At 46.1% G+C, this 22,074-nt stretch overlaps 1 protein-coding gene across 1 annotated transcript; it reads right to left on the bottom strand.

Annotated features, from left to right (window-relative positions):
• Positions 1 to 19,085: 19,085 nt before the first annotated feature.
• LOC140459554 (probable G-protein coupled receptor 139) lies at positions 19,086 to 20,978 on the bottom strand. Its single transcript, XM_072553799.1, has 2 exons — positions 20,909 to 20,978; positions 19,086 to 19,987 (listed from the first exon to the last, which is right to left on the bottom strand). Exons 1-2 carry the CDS (start codon positions 20,976 to 20,978, stop codon positions 19,086 to 19,088), a joined length of 972 nt encoding a protein of 323 aa, XP_072409900.1.
• Between the last annotated feature and the right edge of the window lie 1,096 nt (positions 20,979 to 22,074).

Genomic DNA, 22,074 nt, shown 5'->3' with positions numbered 1-22,074 from the left:
ATAAACTGCTCTCGGTTCCAGTTAGACAAAGATTAAAAGGTATTGTTTCTCTGTAGACAGATGAGACTTCAGGCCAAAGTGGTCATGTTTTCGAAGCGACCTGTATAATGAAAGGGGAGTGGTCAGCTCTCTAGCTGAGCAGTTTAGTTCAGTCCAGAACTGGTTAGAAGTTCAACAGTGAGCTGTGGGGAAACTCTCTCTCTCTCTCTCTTTCTGCCCTTCTAACTTGAACCTATAAGCATCTGTTCCTTTTTTTTTAAACTGTTCTTTAAAGGGGTTTGCTTATTGGGACTGTCGTATACATTCAGAACAGCATAATTACTGGATAGACTGCCTTCTGTAAGGGTCCTTTATTCTGTTCAGTGTATTTCATTGTATAATTTTGTGAATAAATTTCTGTCTGTTTTAAAACCTGGTAGTCAGCCTAGCTATCTTAGTCTGGGTAACGTTCACTATACACTGACTGAAACAAATTGTAAAGTTATGGTCCGGGGATGCTTGTTTAAGAACGTTTTGAGTGGTCTGGCCGGGTCTATAACCCAGACAGATCAGGGATTAATGTCACTGTCTCCACAAACTGTTCCATATTTGCTGATTCCCCACCTTCATGTCGCAGGGGGAGGTGCGTTTTAATTTTCACTCAGTGCATTGCTGGCAGATCTTCACATTGTTCTAGTGCCGTTAACACGACTGAAGACCATTCAGCCCACCATATGGGACCTAGCTCATGAAAAGATTTATCAGCTTTTAATCCTGACGTACCTATAGAAAGCTTTAGGGTTTTCCTTGATCCTACCTGCCATTGACTTCTCATGTCCCCTCCTGGCTCTCCTTCACTCTCTCTCTTTGGGTCTTTCCAGGCTAACTTGTAATTCTCATGTGCCCTAACTGAGCCTTCACATCTCATCCTAACATAAGCCGCCTTCTTCCTCTTGACAAGAGATTCAACTTCTTTATTAAACCACGGCTCCCTTGCTCCACAACTTCCTCCCTGCCTGACAGGGAGACACTGAGCAAAGACGTGTAGTAGCTATTCCTTGAAAAAGCTCCACATTTCAAATGTACCCATTCCCTGCAGTTTCCTTCCCCATCCTGTGCATCCTAAGTCTCACCTAATCGCATCATAATTGCCTTTTCCCCAGCAATAACTCTTGTCCCGCGTTATATACCGATCCCTTTCCCTCACTAAAGTAAACATAACCGAATTGTGGTCACTATCACCAAAGTGCTCACCTCCCTCCAAGTCTAACACCTGGCTGGGTTCATTACCCACTACCAAATCCAATGTGGCTCCGCCCCTTGTTGGCATGTCTACATACTGTGTCAGGAAACCATCCTGCACACATTGGACAAAAACTGACCCATCTAAAGTACTCGAACTATGGTATTCCCAGTCAATATTGGGCATGTTAAAGTCCCCCATGAAAACTACCCTGTTATTCTCGCTCCTGTCCAAAATTATCTTTGCCAACCTTTCCTCTGCATCTCTGGAACTATTCAGGAGCCTATGGAAAACTCCCAACAGGGTGACCGCTCCTTTTACTGTTTCTAACCCCAGCCCATACTCCCTCAGTGGATGAGTCCTCAAACGTTCTTTCTGCCATACTAATACTGTCCTTGACTAACAATGCCACACCTCCCCCTCTTTTCCCAACCTCCCTGTTCTTCCTGAATCATCTAAATCCCCGGAACCTGCAACAACGATTCCTGTCCCTGCTCTATCCATGTCTCTGAAACATTGAAGTCCCAGGTACCAACCCATGCTGCAAGTTCACCCACCTTATTCCGTATGTGCCTAGCGTTGAAGTAGACACACTCCAAACTACCTTCCTGCTTGCTGGTGAACACTTCCAACCTTGAAACCATATTTCTGACCTCACTACTCTCAACCTCCTGGACACTGGAATTACAATTATTGTCACCATCCCCCTGCTGAATTAGTTTAAACCCTCCTGAATAGCATTAGCAAACTGGCCCCCAGGACATTGGTTCAGGTGAAGACCATCCTGTTTGTAGAGGTCCCACCTTCCCCAGAATGATCCCCAATTATCCAGGTATCGGAAACAGTCCCTCCTGCACCATCCTGTCACCACGTGTTCAACTCCCCTCTCTCCCTATTTCTTGCCTCACTAGCACGTGGCACAGGCAACAAATGAGAGATAACAGCTCTGCCTGTTCTAGCACTCAGCTTCCAAGCTAGCTCCCTGAATTTCTGCCTGAAATTCCATTCTCCTGTCCTACAAATGTCGTTCGTGCCTACGTAGCTGCTCCCCCTCAAGGATCCCGAAAACACTGTCAGAGACACCACAAACCCTGGCACCTGGGAGGCAACACACCAACCATGGGTCTGTCTCATTCCCAGACAACCTACTATCTGTTCCCCTAAACTATGGAGTCCCCAATGAGTAATGCTCTGCTCCTCTTCCCCCCTTCCCTTCTGAGTAAGAGGGACAAACTCTGTGCCAGACACCTGTACCTCATGGCTTACCCCTGGTAAGTTGTCCCCCAACAACAGTATCCAACATGGTGTACTAGTTATTGAGGGGAACGGCCACAGGGGATCCCTGCACTGCCTGCTTCCTCCCCTTTCCATCCCCTAACAGTAACCCATCTTCTACTATCCTGTACATAAGGTGTGACTACTCCCTGTAATTCCTCTCAATAACCCTCTCTGCCTCCTGAATGATCCGAAGGTCATCCAACTCCAGCTCCAGTTCCCTAACGTGGTTTTTGAGGAGCTGGAATTGGGTGCATTTCCCACAGAAGTAATCAGTAAGGACACTAGTGGGTGACCCTTCCCTCCCACATCCTGCAGGAGGAACATTCAACTGCCCTAACCTCCATTCCCACTGTTCCTAGTTCCCAACGAGACGACAGAAAAACGGAAAAAAGTGAAACTAGTCACCGAGTCACAATCACGCCTCCAGTCTCCACCAATCAGCATCCCCCTGTCACCCACATTTCCCCCAATCAGAGCAGCCTGTTTCCCTGACCCTTCTCCCTCCCTATTCCTCGGATGAAGAGGTGAGCCTGAGGTTCGATGTGTCCTTTGGCAGTGCCTGTGAGGAGATGCTGGGCCTTGGCTGAGGGAACACTCCCATTTTTTTTCAATCCCCTTTCACCGATTACTCTTCCTTTCAATGAATGGTCCAGAACACAGACAGGGTGCAGAGAAAGGCCTCTGGTTACAGGTCACCATTGGGAGCTGGTATTATCACAGAACTGCTCACTCAATACCTCAGTCAATGTCCCAGAGGTACAAGTTGAAGTTCCACCACAGCTGAGAGTGGAATCTGATTTCAATGAACAATTTCCGGGATTAAGAATCGACTGATAACCATGATCATTTGTCAAGTGAGACCGATCTGACTCATTAAACCGGCCCTCGTGTGATTCCAGACCCGCTCCCAATGACCTTTGGGTAATTAGGGACGGGCGATAGTGCTGGCTCAGCCAGTGATACCTGAAGGGAATAAAAATGAAAGGGTGACCTGCTTAACTGGTCACGTTGACAGTCACCCAAAGACACCCAGCTGTAGTTTCTCATCCCATCTTTGTGCGTGTGGCCCAGAGGCCTGCAGTTTACAGCAGTGAAGGTGCAGACCCCCAGTTTACCATCTCTGCTGGAGGTGGTGCTATTGCAGACAATCACTATCCTGCGCAGAAACACATTCACTCTCATCTTTCAACCTATTCACTGCCCCACCCCCGCCCCTCCCGGTTTTCCAAAGGAGAAACAGGTTCCTCATGTCCATCTCCACCCTTCACAATTCTGTGCACCTCAAACATCTCAGTCCTCGGCCTTTTCTGTTGCAAGGGAAACATGACAGAGGTTTGCGATCACAACCCCAACCCTGGCAGTGTTCTCGTCAATCTTGTCGACACTCTCTCCAGAGTAATTCCATCCTTCCTGTCATGTGATGAGCAGAACTGCACACAATCAGCTGGTTTTGGCCTCACCAGTATCTTCAATAGTTTCATCATTATATTCTAACTTTTACATTCTATACATCTGAAAGAGAATATGTGATTTGCGATCTGTACTGATACCTCTTGGGACCCTCTCCCTTCACCTACCCCTCTCAGTATGTTCCCACTTATTGTGTCCTCCCTTTCCCTACTTGACTTTTCAAAAATGCATGACCTCACACACAGCCAGAGTTCAACTCCACCTGCTACCTACCTGGCCACTCCATCAACCCATCTGTACCATTTGGGAGTTTACAATTATCCTTGACAATATCCACCACATGACCAGTTTTTGTGTTCACTGCAAATTTCCTAATTGTGAATGTATGAAACAAATAGTAGGGGTCCCAGCATCGAGCCCTGTGGAACATCTGGTGGAACAGCTTTCCAGCTGCAAAGGTACTCATTGACCATTACCCCTAGTTTCCTGTTACTAAGGCAACCTTAGATCCAAGTGGTATACCATTGGATTTTCATTTGTGACCAGTCGACCTTGTCAAATGACCGAATATAACCCACAGAAGACCACATCCACTGCACCTGTGATAGGCGAGAGGTTGAAAGCGTTCAGCAAAGATTTCTAAGCATGTTGCCAGAGTTGGAGGGTATAAGCTAAGGGGACAGGCTGAATAGGCAAGGGTTTTCTATCTATTCAGAGGCTGAGGGGTGAGGGAGTTGATTAAAGAGTGGTGCTGGAAAAAGCACAATAGGTCAGACTGCATACGAGGGACAGGAGAGTCGATGTTTTGGGCTGGGCCCTTTGTCAGGAGCAGGGAGGGGAAGGGGGCTGAGAAATAAATAGCTGAGGATATTTGGTCAGTGTGCACGAGTTTGTTTCCAGCATGGTTTGTTTCCATGCTGGATAACTCCAGGAGTTTTGAGCATAATCAATCCTCCTTGTCACTTCCTCAAAGAATTCCATCAAATTGATAATGTCTGACCTTCCCTTAACAAATCCATGCTGACTATCCCTGACTAGTCATTACAATTCGAAGTTACAGTTCGTCTGATCTCTGAGGATTGATTCTCACAATTTGCCCACCATTGATGTCTGACTAACTAACTGAAAATAGTTTGGCATTTCCTTTTTAAGCAAAGGATCCACATGGGCCTTCCTGTGGTCCTCCAGCACCTGGAGTATTGTGCACAGTTTTGTTCCCGTTATTTGAGGAAAGATGGAGTGGTAATGGAGGCAGCTCAGAGGAGGTTCATGAGATTGATCCCAGTCATGAGAGGTTTGGTGTCTGAAGAGAGATCAAACAGTTTAGGCCTATACTCTCTGGAATGAAGGAGAGTGAGGGGAGATTGAGGGATTAAAGGTGATAAAAGATGTGGATAAAATAGACGTGGAGCGGGTGCTTCCTCTTGTGGGGCATTCTCGGATGAGAGGTCATAGTCTTCGCAAAAGGGGTAGCAAACTAAAAGCAGAGTTAAGAAAGGGTTATGAATCTGTGGAAATTGCTATCCCAACGTGCAATGGATGCTGGGACAGGGAGTAAATTTAAGGAAGAGTTAGACAGATTTTTTAATTGGTGTAATGGGTTGAAGGGATATGGAGAGAAAGCAGGAAAATTGGGGTGAGGAGCATATGAGCCATGATCGAACGACAGAGTAGATTCGATGGGCCGAATGTCCTAATTCTGCTCCTGTATCTTATGAAATTGAAAAGCATCTCCCCTGTGACTTGTGAAGATTGTAAAGTAATCCTCAGAACATCTGCTACTTCCTCCCTGAACCCATTCAGCATCCCAGAGAATAATCCAGCCCTGGCAACTTATCCACTTTTAAGGATTCCAATTCTTCTAACACTTCCTCTCTTGACATCATTATTTTGTCCGATATTTCTCTGAGATTACTGTATCCATATCATTCTTTTCCTTTGTGAAAATGAAGATGAAAATTCATTTCAAGGTCTTCCCATATTCTCTGCATCGTCACACTGAAATAACTGCACAGGTACCCTATCACCAAGTCCCCCTTTATTCACGTGTGGACAGTCCTTCACACTGATCCAGCTCCCTCAGAGCCCAGCTCTCAGAGTGAACAGGATGTCTGACACTTCTGTTTGTGTGTGTGTCAGCCAGGGCTCCCTGATTGGACCAGGTTAACAGCCCAAATCGGGGAACTGAGATGTGGACATCCCCCCCGCCCGCCCCCCCCCTCCCCCAACCCTGGCCGACCTTGCTATAATTATGACCCACACAAGTTCCCTTCCCCATTTCTGATCGGTGCCACTTGCTCCTGAACTGTCCTTTTGCTCTTTAGATCCAGGGAAAACATTCTTCAGTGTTCCTTCGTTTGCTTGTTGATATTTTTATCATTTCCTCTATATTTGATTTTCTTATTTGTTTTCATCCCTTGATCCTTTACATTGTCACCCCTCTGAGCTATTTGCAGTGTTGAGTTTTTTTGTGAGTATAATAAGCTTTATTTTCTGTTTAATCTTCCCCTGTTTTTTTAAAGATGTGGAGGAGCTGGTGTGGGACTGAGGTGTACAAAGATAAAAGTCCCTGAAGAAGGGCTTATGCCCGAAACGTCAATTGTCCTGCTCCTCGGGTGCTGCCTGATCTGCTGTGTTTTTCCAGCACCACATTTTTCAGCAGCTCTGGTCTCCAGCATCTGTAGTCCTCACTTTCTCCTAGAAGTCACACAACCCCAGGTTATAGTCCAACAGATTTATTTGCTCCTTCATCAGGTAGCCAAAAGTAGACTCCACAACCACCTGATGAAGGAGCAGCGCTCTGAAAGCTAGTGTTTCTAAATAAACCTGTTGGGCTATAATCTGGTGTTGTGTGATTTTTAACTTGGTACGTTTCAACAGCGGGGTCTAGATTTGGCAGTGCCATTTTTATCTTTTGGAAGGGTTCTGTCAGCTTTTCAAATAAGGTAAATGAGTTTGTGACACAGATTGAAATTGACAGGTAGGTATTACAGAAACGTGGCTCCAAGGGGAGCAGGATTGGGAGCGACATATTCAAGGATTTACATCCTGTCGAAAAGACAGGCAGGTAGGCAGAAGGGATGGGGTTGCCTTATTAGTCAGAAATGAAATTAAGTCTATAGCAAGAAACGAAGTTGGGTCAGATGGTGCTGAGTCTGTGTGAGTAGAGTTGAGGAACCACAAAGGTTAAACAACCATGGTTGGAGTTACCCACAATCCTCCAAACAATCATCAGGATTTGGTACACAAGATACACCAAGAGTTAGAAAAGGGGTGTAACAAGAGCAAAGTTACAATGATCATGGGGAGTTTCATTTTGCAGGCGGACTGGGTAAATCAGGTCGGTAGCGGATTGCAAGATCAGTACTTGGAACAACAATGTTGTGGCCATAACAGAGACATGGGCTTTGCATGGGCAGGAATGGTTGCTGGATGTTCCAGCGTTTCGATCTTTTAAAAAGAACGCGGAGGGGGAATGGTGGTCAAAGGGGGGAGTAGCATTGCTAATTAGAGAGTACATCACAGCATCCGAAAAGGAGGTTGTTGAAGAGGGTTTGCCTACTGAGTCAGAATGGGTGGAAGTCAGTAACAGGAAATGAGCAGTCAATTTTTGTAGATCTCCCAACAGCAGCAGAGACACAGAAGAACAGATTGGACAGCAGATCTTGTAAAAGGGGTAGATATACCAGAGTTGTTATTATGGTGACTTCAACTTCCCCAATATTGATTGGAACCTCCTTCATACAGATGGTTTGGGCGGAGCAGATTTTGTCAGGTGTGCCCAAGAAGGATTCCTGACTCAATGTATAGATAGGCCGACTCGAGAGGAGGCCACGTTGGACTTGGTGCTTGGCAACGAATCGGGTCAGAGTCGCATCTCTCGGTGGGACAGCATTTCAGTAACAGTGACCACAACTGCCTCATCTTTACCATAGCCATGGAGGATAGGAACACAGTTTGGGAAGGTATTTAATGGGGGATGGGGAAATTATACTGCTGTTAGACAGGAACGATGGAGTATACATTGGATAACTTTGTTCCACTGAGACAGGCAAGGAATGGGAAAGTGGAGGAGCATTGGAATCAGAGGAAGATGGAAGCTTACTTAAGGTTGAGGAAGAAAGGATCTGGCATGGCTTTAGAAGATCCCAGGGTAGTTAGGAAAGAACTCAAAAAATGGTCTGAGGAGAGCTTGGAGGGGTCACGAAAAAGCCTTGGTGGGAAAAATTAGGGAAAAGCCAAAGGCACTCTACATGTACACGAGGAATAAGAGAATGATCAGAGAGAGGGAAGGGCCAATCAGGGAGAGTGGAGGGAACTTGTGCCAAGAGTCTGAAGAGGTAGGGGAGACCTATGTCAGTTTTTTGCTTCAGTATTCACCAAAGAGGGGGATCTTGTTGATGGCGAGAACACTGTGGACCAGGTTAATGGCTGGAACAGATTGAAATTAATACAGTGGGTGTGATGGAACCCCAGGGGCCAGATCAGATAAATCCAAGGTTACTAAGGGAAGTGAGGAATGGGATTGCTGTGCCTCTTTGCATCCTCACTCTCCATGGGAGTAGTACTGGCTGATTGGAGGAAGATGAATGTTGTTCTTCTGTTCACGAAAGGGAATAGGGAAATCCCTGGGAATTACAGACCCGTCCATCTTACATCTATGGTGAACAAGGTACTGGAAAAGATTCTGAGAGAGAGGAGTTATGACTATTTGGAAAAACATAGTTTGATTAATGATAGTCAGCATGGCTTTACGAGAGGTAGATCATGCCTCACAAGCCTCATTGAGTTCTTTGAGGATGTGATGAGACAAGTTAATGAAGGTCGAGCAGTGGGTGTGGTGTATGTGGATTTCAGTAAGGCATTTTATAAGGTTCTCCACGGTAGGCTCAATCAGAAAGTTAGGAGGTATGGGATACAGGGAAATGTGGCTGTCTGGATACAGTCTTGGCTGGATGAAAGAAGACAGTGAGTGATAGTGGATGGAAAGAATTCTGCCTGGAGGTCAGTGACCAGTGGTGTCCCTCATGGATCTGTTCTTGGGCCTCTGCTCTTTGTAGTTTTTATAAATGACTTGGATGACGAAGTGGAAGGGTGGCTTAGTAAGTTTATCGATGACACAAAGGTCGGTGGTGTTGGAGATAGTGTCGAGGGCTGTTGCAGGCTACAACAAGACATTGACAGGATGCAGATCTGAGCTGAGAAGTGACAGATGGAGTTCAGAGCTGAAAATGTGTTGCTGGAAAAGCGCAGCAGGTCAGGCAGCATCCAAGGAACAGGAGAATCGATGTTTCGGGCATAAGCCCTTCAGATGGAGTTCAACCTGGATAACTGCAAAGTGATTCATTTTGGAAGGTCAAATTTGAATGCTGAATACAGGGTTAAAGGCAGGATTCTTGGCAGTGTGGAGGAACAGCAGGATCTTGGGGTCCATCTACATAGATCCCTCAAAGTTGCTACCCAAGTTGATATGGTTGTTAAGGTGTTTGGTGTTTTGACTTTCATTACCAGGGGGATTGTGTTTAAGAGGTGTGAGGTTTTGCCAAGATCCACAAGCCTGACCACCCTGGCCAACCCATTGTCTCAGCATGCTCCTGCCCCACTGAACTCATCTCTACCTACCTCGACACTGTCCTATCCCCCTAGTCCAGGAACTCCCCACATACGTTCGAGACACCACCCACGCCCTCCACCTCCTCCAAGACTTCCGTTTCCCCGGCCCCCAACGCCTCATCTTCACCATGGATATCCAATCCTTCTACACCTCCATCTGCCACGACCAGGGCCTCCAAGCCCTCCATTTTTTCCTCTCCCGATGTCCCCAACAGTACCCTTCCACTGACACTCTCATTCGTTTGGCCGAACTGGTCCTTACCCTTAACAATTTCTCCTTTGAATCCTCCCACTTCCTCCAGACTAAAGGGGTAGCCATGGGCACAAGTATGGGCCCCAGCTATGCCTGTCTCTTTGGCTACTCTTTAGAACAGTCCATCTTCCGTAATTACACTGGCACCACTCCCCACCTCTCCCTCCGCTACATTGATGACTGTATTGGCGCCACCTCGTGCTCCCGCGAGGAGGTTGAACAATTCATCAACTTCAACAACACATTCCACCCTGACCTTAAATTTACCTGGACCATCTCTGACACCTCCCTCCCCTTCCTGGACCTCTCCATCTCCATTAGTGACGACCGACTCGACACTGACATTTTTTACAAACCCACCGACTCCCACAGCTACCTGGATTACACCTCTTCCCACCCTACCTCCTGTAAAAATGCCATCCCGTTTTCCCAATTCCTCCGCCTCTGCCGTATTTGCTCCCAGGAGGACCAGTTCCACCACAGAACACACCAGATGGCCTCCTTCTTTAGAGCCGCAATTTCCCTTCCCACGTGGTTAAAGATGCCCTCCAATGCATCTCGTCCACATAGCACCTCCGCCCTCAGACCTCACCCCTCCAACCGTAACAAGGACAGAACGTCTCTAGTGCTCACCTTCCACCCTACCAACCTTCGCATAAACCAAATCATCCGCCGACATTTCCGCCACCTCCAAAAAGACCCCACCACCAGGGATATATTTCCCTCCCCACCCCTTTCCGTCTTCTGCAAAGACCGTTCCCTCCGTGACTACCTGGTCAGGTCCACACCCCCCTACGACCCACCCTCCCATTCTGGCACTTTCCCCTGCCACCGCAGGAACTGTAAAACCTGCGCCCACACCTCCTCCCTCACCTCTATCCAAGGGCCTAAAGGAGCCTTCCACATCCATCAAAGTTTCACCTGCACATCCACCAATATCATTTATTGTATCCGTTGCTCCCGATGCAGTCTCCTCTACATTGGGGAGACTGGACACCTCCTAGCAGAGTGCTTTAGGGAACATCTCCGGGACACCCACACCAATCAACCACACTGCCCCGTGGCCTTTCAACTCCCCCTCCCACTCTGCCGAGGACATGGAGGTCCTGGGCCTCCTTCACCGCCACTCCCTCACCACCAGACGCCTGGAGGAAGAATGCCTCATCTTCTGCCTTGGAACACTTCAACCCCAGGGCATCAATGTGGACTTCAACAGCTTCCTCATTTCCCCTTCCCCCACCTCATCCTAGTTCCAAACTTCCAGCTCAGTAACTGTCTCCATGACTTGTCCGGACTTGTCATACCTGCCTATCTTCCTATCCACTCCACCCTCCTCTCTGACCTATCACCTCTATCTCCACCCCCATTCACCTCTTGTACTCTGTGCTACTTTCTCCCCACCCTCCTCTCATTTATCACACTGCCTGTATTCCTGATGAAGGGCTTTTGCCCGAAATGTCGATTTTCCCGCTCCTCAGATGCTGCCTGACCTGCTGTGCTTTTCCAGCACCACTCTAATCTAGACTCTGGTTTCCAGCAGCTGCAGTCCTTGTTTTTACTTGCAGCTCTATAAACAGAATGGGACTATTTGGCCCCAGCCTTTTGGCTCTAAACTGTTTTGGCGCTCATGACTTTGGCGCTGAGCTGTTTTGGTGCCAATACATATAGATAACCATCGTGTGAAATTTTGGTTTATCTCTCTCGCTTAGAATGTTTTCAGCCATTCCTGGTATGGGCTCTACAAGAAAATAGAAAGAAAATTGTATTACAGCTTTTCAATGTGAAGACAGAAGGGTTTAAGTATCATCAAGGCAGGAGATGACTATTAACAATTGTTAAATGAGAAAATGATTGCAAAACGAGATTTCAATCTACAGCAGGTCATTATAGCTTTGACTATCAACTCTTGCTAGTTGAGAAAATTATATCAGGTCGTTAGTTATTCTCCCTTCTTCAACCAAGCAAGACTTTTTTTAAAATTCTGAATTGGTGCCAAAACAGCTCAGTGCCAAAGTAATGAGCACCAAAACAGTTTCGAGCCAGAAGGGTGGCACCAAAATGTACCCGACCCCTATAAAACCCTGGTTAGACCACGCTTGGAGTATAGTGTGCAGATATGGTCGCTTCATTATATAGGTGCTTTAGAGAGGGTGCAGAGTAGATTTACCAGGATGCTGCCTGGATTGGAGGGATTGTCTTATGAAGAGAGGTTGAGTGAGCTCAGGCTTTTCATACTGGAGAGAGGAAGGAAGAGAGGTGACTTGATAGAGGTGTACAAGGTAATGAGAGGCACAGAGAGAGTAGATAGCCAGAGACTTTTCCTCAGGGCAGAAATAGCTGTCACGAGAGGTCATAGTTTGAAGGTGATTGGAGGAAGGTATAGGGGAGATGTCAGAGGTAGGTTCTTTACACGGAAAGTGGTGGGTGTGTGGTAGGCACTGCCAGCGGTGGTCATAGAGTCAGAGACATTAAGGACATTTAAGTGACTGCTGGATAAGCACATGGATGGCAGTAAATTGAGGGGTGTGTAGGTTAGGTTGGTCTTAGGTTAAGATAAATGCTTGGCACAACATTGTGGGCCGAAGGGCCTGCACTGTACTGCACTGTTCTATCTTTTATGTTCTAAAAGGAATTTGTGGAATGTCTACGCGATGGCTTTTTGGAGCAGCTTGTGGTGAAGCCCACAAGGGAACAGGCAATTCTGGATTTAGTGTTGCACAATGAGGTAGACTTGCTAAGAGAGCTTAAGGTGAAGGAACCGTTACGAAGGCAGTGACTACATGTTCGAATTTCCTCTGCAATTTGAGAAGGTGAAGGTGGAATCAGATGCAATGGTATTACAGCTGAATAAAGGCAACCACTGAGGCATGAGGGAGGAGCTGGGAAGAATTGACTGGGAGAGGAGCCCTGCAGGAAAGACCGTGAAAAGCAATGGCAGGAGTTTCTGGGAGTAATTCAGGAGACACAGCAGGAAAAGCAGCACGATACAGGGAGGACGGGGCAACCATGGCTGACTAGAGAAGTCAGGGCCAGTACAAAAGTGAAAGAGAAAGAATATATTACAGCGGAGGGCAGTGGGAAACCAGAGGACTGGGAAGCTTACAAAGACCAACAGAGGGCAACAAAAAAGGGAGAAGATTAAATGCGAGGCTGACTGAGCCAGGAATATAAAGGAAGACTGCTAGATTTTCTTGTGATATATAAAGGGGAAAAGAGAGGGGAAAATGAACATTGGGCCAGTGTAAAATAACACTGGAGAGATAATCGTGGGGAACAAGGAACTGAATCATTAGTTTGTGTCAGTCTTTAGGAGTAATAGCCCAAACCTTTAAGAGTAGAAGGGGGCAGAGATGGGTATGGTGACCATCACCAAGGAGAAGCTGAAAGAAGAACTGAAAGTTCTCAAAGTGGATCAAGTGCCTGGCCCAGATGGCCTACACCCAAGCGTTCTGAAGGAGATAGCTGAAGAGATAGTGGAGGCTTTTGTCGTGATCTTTCAGGAATTACAGGAGTCAGGGAGGGATCCCAGTGGACTGGAAAATGGTGCATGTAAGCCCCCCCCTGTTTAGGAAGGGCGTAAGGCAGAAAATGGGAAATTACCAGCCGATCAGCCTCATCTCTGCCAGTGCAAGATTTTGGACTCCATTATGAAGGATAAGATTTCGGAATCCTTGGAAGTGTATGGGAAAACAGGGCCAAGTCAGCATGGTTTCATCAAGGGGAGGTGATGCCTGACAAAACTGTTAGAATTCTTTGAGGAAGTAACAAGCAGGTTAGACTGAGAAAGGACATGAAGGGAAAGCATAGAATTTAAGAAACCAAATAATGTTAGAAATAAAGCTTTAAATTTACCAAAGTAAAAAGTATCAACTAAAATATATTAAATAAAGGTTTCAAGCTTCACAGGAAGTTCAGCTCTGTGCAAAACCAAGTTTAGGCAGCTGCAAATGTGACATTCATTATTCAGGAAGAACAGAACATATTGACAGATCACTTTAAAACTGAAAGGATGTACGAGAAGAGACAACAGGGGTTTGGAGAAAGAGTTTACTGACCAAGCATGTGAGGTGGAAAATTATGAGGAATGGTTCTAAGACCTGAAAGACAGTCAGTAATCAGGTTTCGATAAGGACATGGGGTGATGGGCATGTGACCAAACTTTAGGGGATACCAGCAATTCATGTCATCACCCAATTTGGGACGAATGGTCACAAGGACAGATTTTCGTCATCGCTACTCTCAATCACAAAATCAGTCGTGTGATTAAACAATCACAATCAGCAAAAGACTAACATCAGTTTATCATAAGCACAGCAGGAAGGTGGTGAGGAATTCGTGTCCATCAGCAGATGTTTGATTGACATGTTGATTGGGTAAAAACTGTATGAATACTGAAGATTGTGGGTGTTGCTTTGGAGTAGTCTGTGGGAGCACGAGGTTACTGCTACTCTGCTGAGGTTTTATAACCTCTCCTTAGCCGAGGGCTTCATGTCTTGTTACTCTGTAACTGTGATTACTGTATTACAGAGTGAAGGTTTAGGAAACCTGTAATGGACTGCTTGGAAGAATTTGATTCCAGGCAATTGAACAATGTCAGGGAAAGAACCAGGGAAGGTTGAGTCAACTCCAGTAGGGAGTCTCCCTTACCTCTCAGGGAGGGTTCTACTAGACTCAGGACAGCCAATGGATATTATCTTTCCAGATTTCTAAAAGGCCTTTGAAGAGGTCCCGCACAGGAGACTACTGAATAAGATAAGAGCCCACGGTGTCAGAGGCAAGGTGCTAGCATGGATAGAAGCTTGGCTGTCTGGCAGAAAGCAGAGTGGCAATACAAGGGTCCTTTCTCAGGATGGCAGTCGGTGACCAGTGTATTTCACAAGGCTCAGTGTAGGGACTACAACTTTTCACTTTCTACATCAATGATTTAGGTGAAGGAACCAAGTGCATTCTGGCAAACTTTGCAGATGATACAAAGAAAGATAAACGGACAGGTAGCATTGAGGAGGCGGGGAGGCTGCAGAAGGAGTTGGACAAGTTAGGAGAGTGGGCAAAGAAGTGCCAGATGGAGTACAACGTGGGAAAGTGTGAGGTCATACACTTTGGTTGGAAGAATAGAGGCATGGATTATTTTCTAAATGGGGAGATAATTCAGAAGTCTGAAGTGCCAACAGACTTGGGAATCCTGGTCCAGGAGTGTCTCAAGATAAACTTGCAGGTTGAATCAGTAATTCAGAAGGCAAATACAATAATGACATTTATTTAGAGAGGACTTGAATATAAAAGCAGGGATGTACTTCTGAGGCTCTATAAGGCTCTGGTCAGGCCACATTTGGAGGATTGTGTGTAGTTTTGGGCCCCATATCTCAGGCAGGATGGACTGGTGCTGGAGTGTGTTCAGAGGAGGTTCACTACAATAGTCCCGGGAATGAAAAGCTTAACCTAAGAGAAACGTTTGAGGACTCTGGGTTTATACTCTGAGTTTAGAAGGATGAGGTCGGGGGTGGGGGAATGGCGGGAATTATGTCTGGTTTGGATAGTTCTGTCGAGGTTCTGCATTGTGTTCTTTGTGTTTCATTGTGTAATTTTGTAAAAACATTTTTGTCTGTTTCAAAATCTAGTAGCCAACCTCGCTAATTTATTCCGGGTAATTTTTAACTGTACACTTACTGAAAGAAATTGCAAAGTTATGGTCTGGGGCTCCCTGTTTGGGAATGTTTTGAGGAGTCTGACCTAGTCAATAATCTTCTCACTGATTTACCCTTTCGCAGCCCTGTCCTGCCGACCTCAGCCAAATCCCGTCTCCGTTTTTATAAAATTTACCTTCCCTCAGTTTCAAAAAACTGATACTATGGGTTATCTCTGTCCATCTCCATACTGCCATGTGTCTGTCTATGCCCTTCGTTCATCTGCCTTGCTTGTAATATTCCTTGCATTGAAGTCTAAACCCTATCAATTTCCTTGGCTGGACTGTGGCTACACTGTGGCTTGAAGAGATGCACTTTGTCCTGGGTTTCTTTTAATTAAAGAGAGGTTTTAAGACCGAGATGTTGAGCTATCTAATTGAATGCAATGAACAGTTTGTGAGGCCCTGTAACAAGTCGCAATAACTGAAGCAGCCTGATGGTTGGGTTCAAGTTGCAGAACCAGGATTGTACTTTTTATCAGTCGCGGTTATTGCTGGGATTTTGAAACTTGGTGTGGAAGCTACAGTATATCTTTCCCTGCTACTTCTCTCTCTCTCTCTGTTTGATTTTTCTCTTGATGGTTTTCACTTCCTGGACTGGAGAGTTGCAGTAAGACAAGCCATTTAACTGACTTTGCCTTTGCCAAGGGTGTGTTTGTGGGACGTTATTGTATTGGAACAATAGCTGGTTACTAGTTAAACAATTTATTATTCTGTTAAGTTTTCCAGCAGAGTTCAGTTATTCCAATTGTTTCTTTCTTTTGTTGCATTTTAACTACAGTGTATGAATAAAGTATGTTTTTCTTCAAGGCTGGTAGTTTGACCAATCGAATTGCATCTGGAACATGACACCTGCACTTCCCTTTAAAATGAGAGAAAGTTAGGGTCTAGGCTATCTTCTGAAAATCTCTTCAGAGAGTTTGGTCTGGTCCATAACAGGACACCGTTAAATCTCGTTTCTATTGTCTTTCTGAGTCACGGCCTTTATCATGGATTAAGGTTCTACCCATTCCAGCCGACACTGAGGCTCCCATCCCCCTGCCATACATGGTTATAACCTCACCAACAGAACAAGCAAAAGTCCCGATGAGGAGATTTGTTCCAGCTCTCCCATCAGATCCTATATTCCCCAGAAACAGTCCCATTGTCTCAAGATTCTTCGCCCGTATCTGCTACACCCTTTCTCCAGCCACCCATTGATATGATCTCTCCACTTATTCTGGCTGTCACTAGTTGCTGGCACTGGGATTAATCCTGAATACTTGATTTGAGGTCCTCCATTTTTGTTTCTCTCCTAACCTCCCCTATTTCAGCTTTCTGGTCCTTATCCCTGTATTTACCTCTGTCGATGTTAGTTAAGTGGATGACACCCACTGGGTACACCCTCTTCCCCCTTCCAGAATGTCCTGCTGAGTGGCTTTGTCCCCACCCCCAACCCCACTTCCCAGTCTGCTAGATGGACACAATCTTGTTCTGGCATTCTCACATTCCCATCACTTAGTCTGAATTATCAACATCCTTCCCTCACCATGCCCAACCCCCTCACCCCCCCCCACCCCCAACCATTCCATAAATATTGCTGCCTCCACACTTCAAGTCAGTAATGAGAAAGAGTCCCATAGGAACAGAAATATTTGCGCTTTCTGTCTCTGTCTCTCTCTCTCTCTCTTTCCCTGTGTCTCCCTCTCCCTCCCTCTCTCTCTCTCTCTCTCTCTCCTTATAGATTCTGCCTGACTTGCTGGGATCTCCAGCACTTGTTCTTTCAGGCAATATACCATCCTGAGTTCACAACTGCAGGCACAGACTCTGTCCCCCTTCCTATTCAATCCCTGATCATATTGAACAGCCAGTTCCTTTCCTCCCCTTGGGGCCGTGGGGACAGAGGAAGCATGAACTTGGTCTTGCTGCCATTCCCCTCCCAAAGTGGGCTGTGTGTTTGAGAGGGAGATGACTATCGGGGACTCCTGCACCTCCTTCCTGAGCCTGTACCTTTCTGCCTGTGTGCCTCTCAGTGGCAGTGTGCCCACCTCACGGGATGGGCTGTCTCGGGATTGGGGATACTGCACCCACAGCTCCAGCTCAGAAATGTGGTTAGCCAGGAGCTGCAGATGGACCCAGAGCCATGAGGGAACATCCCTTATTTCCCATATTGTGCAAGTGCAGTACGCCACGGGGTCTGAGGTGACTATTCATGACAGCTTTCCACACCAAGCACATTACTCCCTTTTTGGAGAGTCGAATTAAGCTCAAGACTTTCTATTGGTTTAAATACTTCTATATAATCAAAAGTTCCTACCTTTTTTATCAAAGCTGAAATATTACGGTTTAAAAACTGAATAAAAAATACACTGCAGGTATCACTGAACAGTTGGAATTTCCCGTTGGGGCCAAGAAACTTTGTGAATGGCTTGGACAGACACTGAACACCATATGCAGTCTTTCAGCTTCACCGTTTCCCTGTCCCCCACCATCTCCCTGTGTCACCGCCCCCCCCCCCCCCCCCAATCTCCCTGAACCCCCCATTTTCACTGACTCCCCACCTCCCTGAATGAGAGGGCTGATACGATAGGGAGAGGGAATTAAAACCCTCCGGATCAATGACTCCGTTCCAACCAAGGACCCTGCATTCCTCTCTGATGGCCGGATGCAAATCCTCACCTCCTTCCTGACCAAGAAAAAGATCAGGGGCTTTCCCAGATCCCGGTCAGTTGGAAATGGAGAGACTGTTGTCATGTCACATTTAGGAGCCAGTCTCCGATTTGGGTAAATTTTCCAATCACCTCGTTCAAAGTGACACTGGGCCACATGGCTGGAGTAGGTGTAGGCTGAACCTGGGGCTCTTGGTCTAGAGGTCAGGACATTACCACCAGGGTCCTGCACTGGGGCCAGATTCCCATTGTGAGCTGGCTGAACTGTTCCATGATGTGGATTCAGGATGAAATGTTAGACTCAGCATTGGCCTTATGGGAACCAGGGAATTCCCTTCCTTCCAAATCGTGTCTCAGAATCGATGATATTGAACCACAACAGAGTTCCTCCAACAACATCAGCATCCCACAGTGCTGAACCGGACTGTCTGCCTGGACGGTGTGTGGGAATGACCGCTTTCTGGGACACCGAGAATGGGCTTATTGACTGAGCAGGTACACTGAGAGCAGTGAGGTAAGGATCCAGCCTTTATACTAGCTCTGTGTTGATGGTGGGAAGCACTCTCACTGCTTGTTACTGTGTATTTTAGGGACATAGTGAAAGGACACTCTCAGCTCGAAAACCCTTCCTGCTGTTGAACAACACAAAAGGCAGCAATGGGGACACACTACAAAGTAATGTTTACATTTGACAGCTTCATCCTGGGATTGGGCCTTCCGAAAAACTTCTCCCACAGAACCTTAGCACTGTAAAGGGAACTTGAAATGCTGATACAAGCAAATAAAATTCCAGCATTATAAACGGAATGGGATGAAGATTGGACAGGGTGAAAGTCAGAGAGTTACAGGGAAAAGGTACCTTGGATTGGGATTTTTTTTCATTGCTCTGGTAAAGATCTGGCACAGTTGTAAAGGCCAAATGGTGACTTGCTTTGAAGGGATTTATGTTTCCAACGGAGTCATCTCCAATTGTTCTTGTCATTTCAGACACTTAACAATTTGTGTCCAAGGATATCTGACCATATTCTTCAATTGTTCTCGGAATTTAGTCTGAGTCAGTGTGTAAATAAATGTGTTTGTGCAGCAGCTCAAAAGCTGAAGCATAAATCCTACTTCAGTGAAAATACTCGCAGGGCTGTTGAAACCATCCGGTAAGTCAGCAACTGTAAACCGATAAATCAGAAAATTTAAAACAAATGTCATCCATAACAAGAGGAAGGTGCCTGAAACAGTCAGTAGTAAAACGATGGATTTTCTCCGGCTCTCCATCTCGGGATCAGCGTGTTTGTTATTGTTGGGACCTCCCCGAAACCTCCTGCGGACTTTACCAGCCACTAGAATGTGTCTGATGGTCAGAACGTTGAGCAGCAAAATCAGCAATAGTGGAAGACATGGGGTTAAGATCGAATCCAGCCACTCAAACACCCGCCACCCAAGATCCAAGTTGAAGGCTTGGCGTACAGCACAAAACCATTCCACATTATTATATGTATCGATAGATGTGTAGATAAAGTACACAGGAATATTTTTGATACAGAACAGAGTGCATACAGCTGATATCACTATAACTGCAGTTTTCCCTGTACAATATCTTAATCTCAGTTTCTGGCAACTAATGGCCACAAAGCGATCCAAGGTGAAAGCGACAGTTAACCAGAGTGAGCTGTCAGTGGATATATACAACAGGACAGATTTCAGACTGCACACAACAGTTATATCCAGGAAGCAATATGGAAAAAGAAGGTTATTAATCTGAGTAAATATCACATCAAAGATAACCACCATTAGATCCGCTGCTGCCATGGCAATCATGTAATAACTGATGCAGTTGGAGAGACCACAGTTCCCTTGAGACAGGATGATAATCGCCACCAGGTTGACTAGTGAGAAAGAGAAACAAAGGCATTTACTGATCAGGCTGGTTGACATGACAGTGTTTCTGCATCAGACATTGTGTAATCCTCACCCACTGATCACAACAACAAATGTATACAGGAACAATTCCAGGTGATGTTCTTCCTTCTCTACCCCTTCCTTAAATAGCTCTGACAATACCCATTCAACATCTCAAAATGAAAGAAGGGAGTGTTCTTGAAGGAAATGTGAAACTCGGACAGTTTCTGAAGCTGTTTAGGGAGGGTGAGATGTCAGTGTATGTACAGGAGGTCAGAGAGCTCGACCTTACTGAGACAGGTGAACAGATTAAAGTGTAAACCCAACACCATCTGATCAGTAACACACAACAGGAGGCATTGGATAATAGTATAACATGACCAGCCACTGTTTTCATTTCAGAAGCAAAGCAGAAAGTTCACACAAGCCAGCAAGGAGATGATGAGCGGCTCATCTGTGCCAGTGAGGGGTTGAGTGGGGTGTAGAGATTCGCCAAGGCACTGGATGGAACTGCTGACCTGCTCTTCAGAATCGGGCACTGGGATCATTGCAAAGCTCCTGAGAGGGCAGTCAGTGCTTCAGGTTGACATCTTATCTGAAAGACAGTGCCTCAGGTAGGGCAGCTTTCTGGTGGGAGGGACAGTCTGTGTGAAATGTTGATGGGGGTTCAAAACCCATAACCTTTCAGCTCTGAGCATGTAGTGTGCTGTCTGAGCCCCAGCTGACATCCTTCACTGAGAAAGAGGAACTGAAGGTCTCAAAAAACTCAAACAGGTTCCAAGATGAAACAGTGACCGTACATGATGAGCTTAAAATCTGACAAGTCACAGCAGCAGATCCCAGCTGAGACTCTCATCTTTCTGTGGAAAAGCCGATCACACATTTACTAACAAAGTTGTCTTATTTACCAGGAATACCAAGAGCTGCAAGAACTGGGTAGTAAATCTCTTGTATCTGTAAAATGATCGCCCGCCTCATTTTCCGTCAGGAATGATGTCAGCCTCTGCCACAGGCACTGATTCTGACAGATATACTGATCCAAACGCTCCAGAAATCTCTTCCTTATCCCTGAAGAAGTCTCCCACAGTCCCCCCACATCCCTTCTCCCAGTGGGAGTATTCGTTCTGGTTGCTTGAACAAACACAGTCAGTCAGGCGTGTTAAACACTCATTAATTCCCTGGCAGGATACTCATGGGACCTTCCTAATTGTTGCTGTCGGTGTACTGAGTATCCCTTTATGTTTAACAATGCTGTGGTCTTTGCAGAAAACAGAGATTCTTGCAGAGCTGCAATGTTAACCACCCTGGTGTGGGACCAGAGTCCCATCCAAAACCAGATCTTAAAATACAAGAATGCAGATGGATTTTCCCATTGCCTTGAAGATGTCTGTTTATTAAGAAGGTTAATATTTCACCATCTCATTGTTAATGATGAGGTAAATCTTGATTTGCTGATCTGGTTGGGTGTGTTGACTGTGCAGTACACATTCTGGGTGTGGTCACTGCCTGGTTTGGTGAAAATGGTGGTTGCTAATTCATCAGCCAAACTCTGAGTGCAGCCCATGTTTTACTGCCTGCACACGCAACCCATTCTCGAGCGCAAACAAAGCAGTTTAGCTGGTCAGGATAAAAAGGCTGTTCCTGGGCAGGATGCCGTGTGCACATGTTCAACACAATGTTACCTTCGATGGTCTCTGCACACAAACAGTTTTCATTGGCTGTGCCGAATTTTCAGATATCCATTGGGTTGTGAAATGCAAGTTTTACTTTGTCATTTCTCACCCTAACCTGACAACAGAGTTTCACTTCTTCTTTGTCTGGTGTCCAGTGCGCCTCTGGCTTGTTGTAATAAACAGATTGGAACTTTGTGCCAGTGTGAGATGGATTGAAGGGAATTTCATCTGATCATTAACATGAGAGTGCAGGCAGGCAGTGCAGGAGTCTCCTGTAGCTCTCCCCTCTGTCACTGGGAGATTGGTTTGGAGAGTAGCCTGTCAGGGAAGTGGAACAGAAGCAGCTCAGCCTGTGGCATCCATGACTGGCTGAGCTGTAGACCAGCGTCAGGCCAAATCCA

Source organism: Chiloscyllium punctatum, chromosome 35 (genome assembly GCF_047496795.1).
Source record: "Chiloscyllium punctatum isolate Juve2018m chromosome 35, sChiPun1.3, whole genome shotgun sequence".
NCBI lineage: Eukaryota > Metazoa > Chordata > Chondrichthyes > Orectolobiformes > Hemiscylliidae > Chiloscyllium > Chiloscyllium punctatum.
The sequence above is the reverse complement of the archived record's forward strand: the minus strand, read 5'-3'. Positions and strand labels throughout refer to the sequence as shown.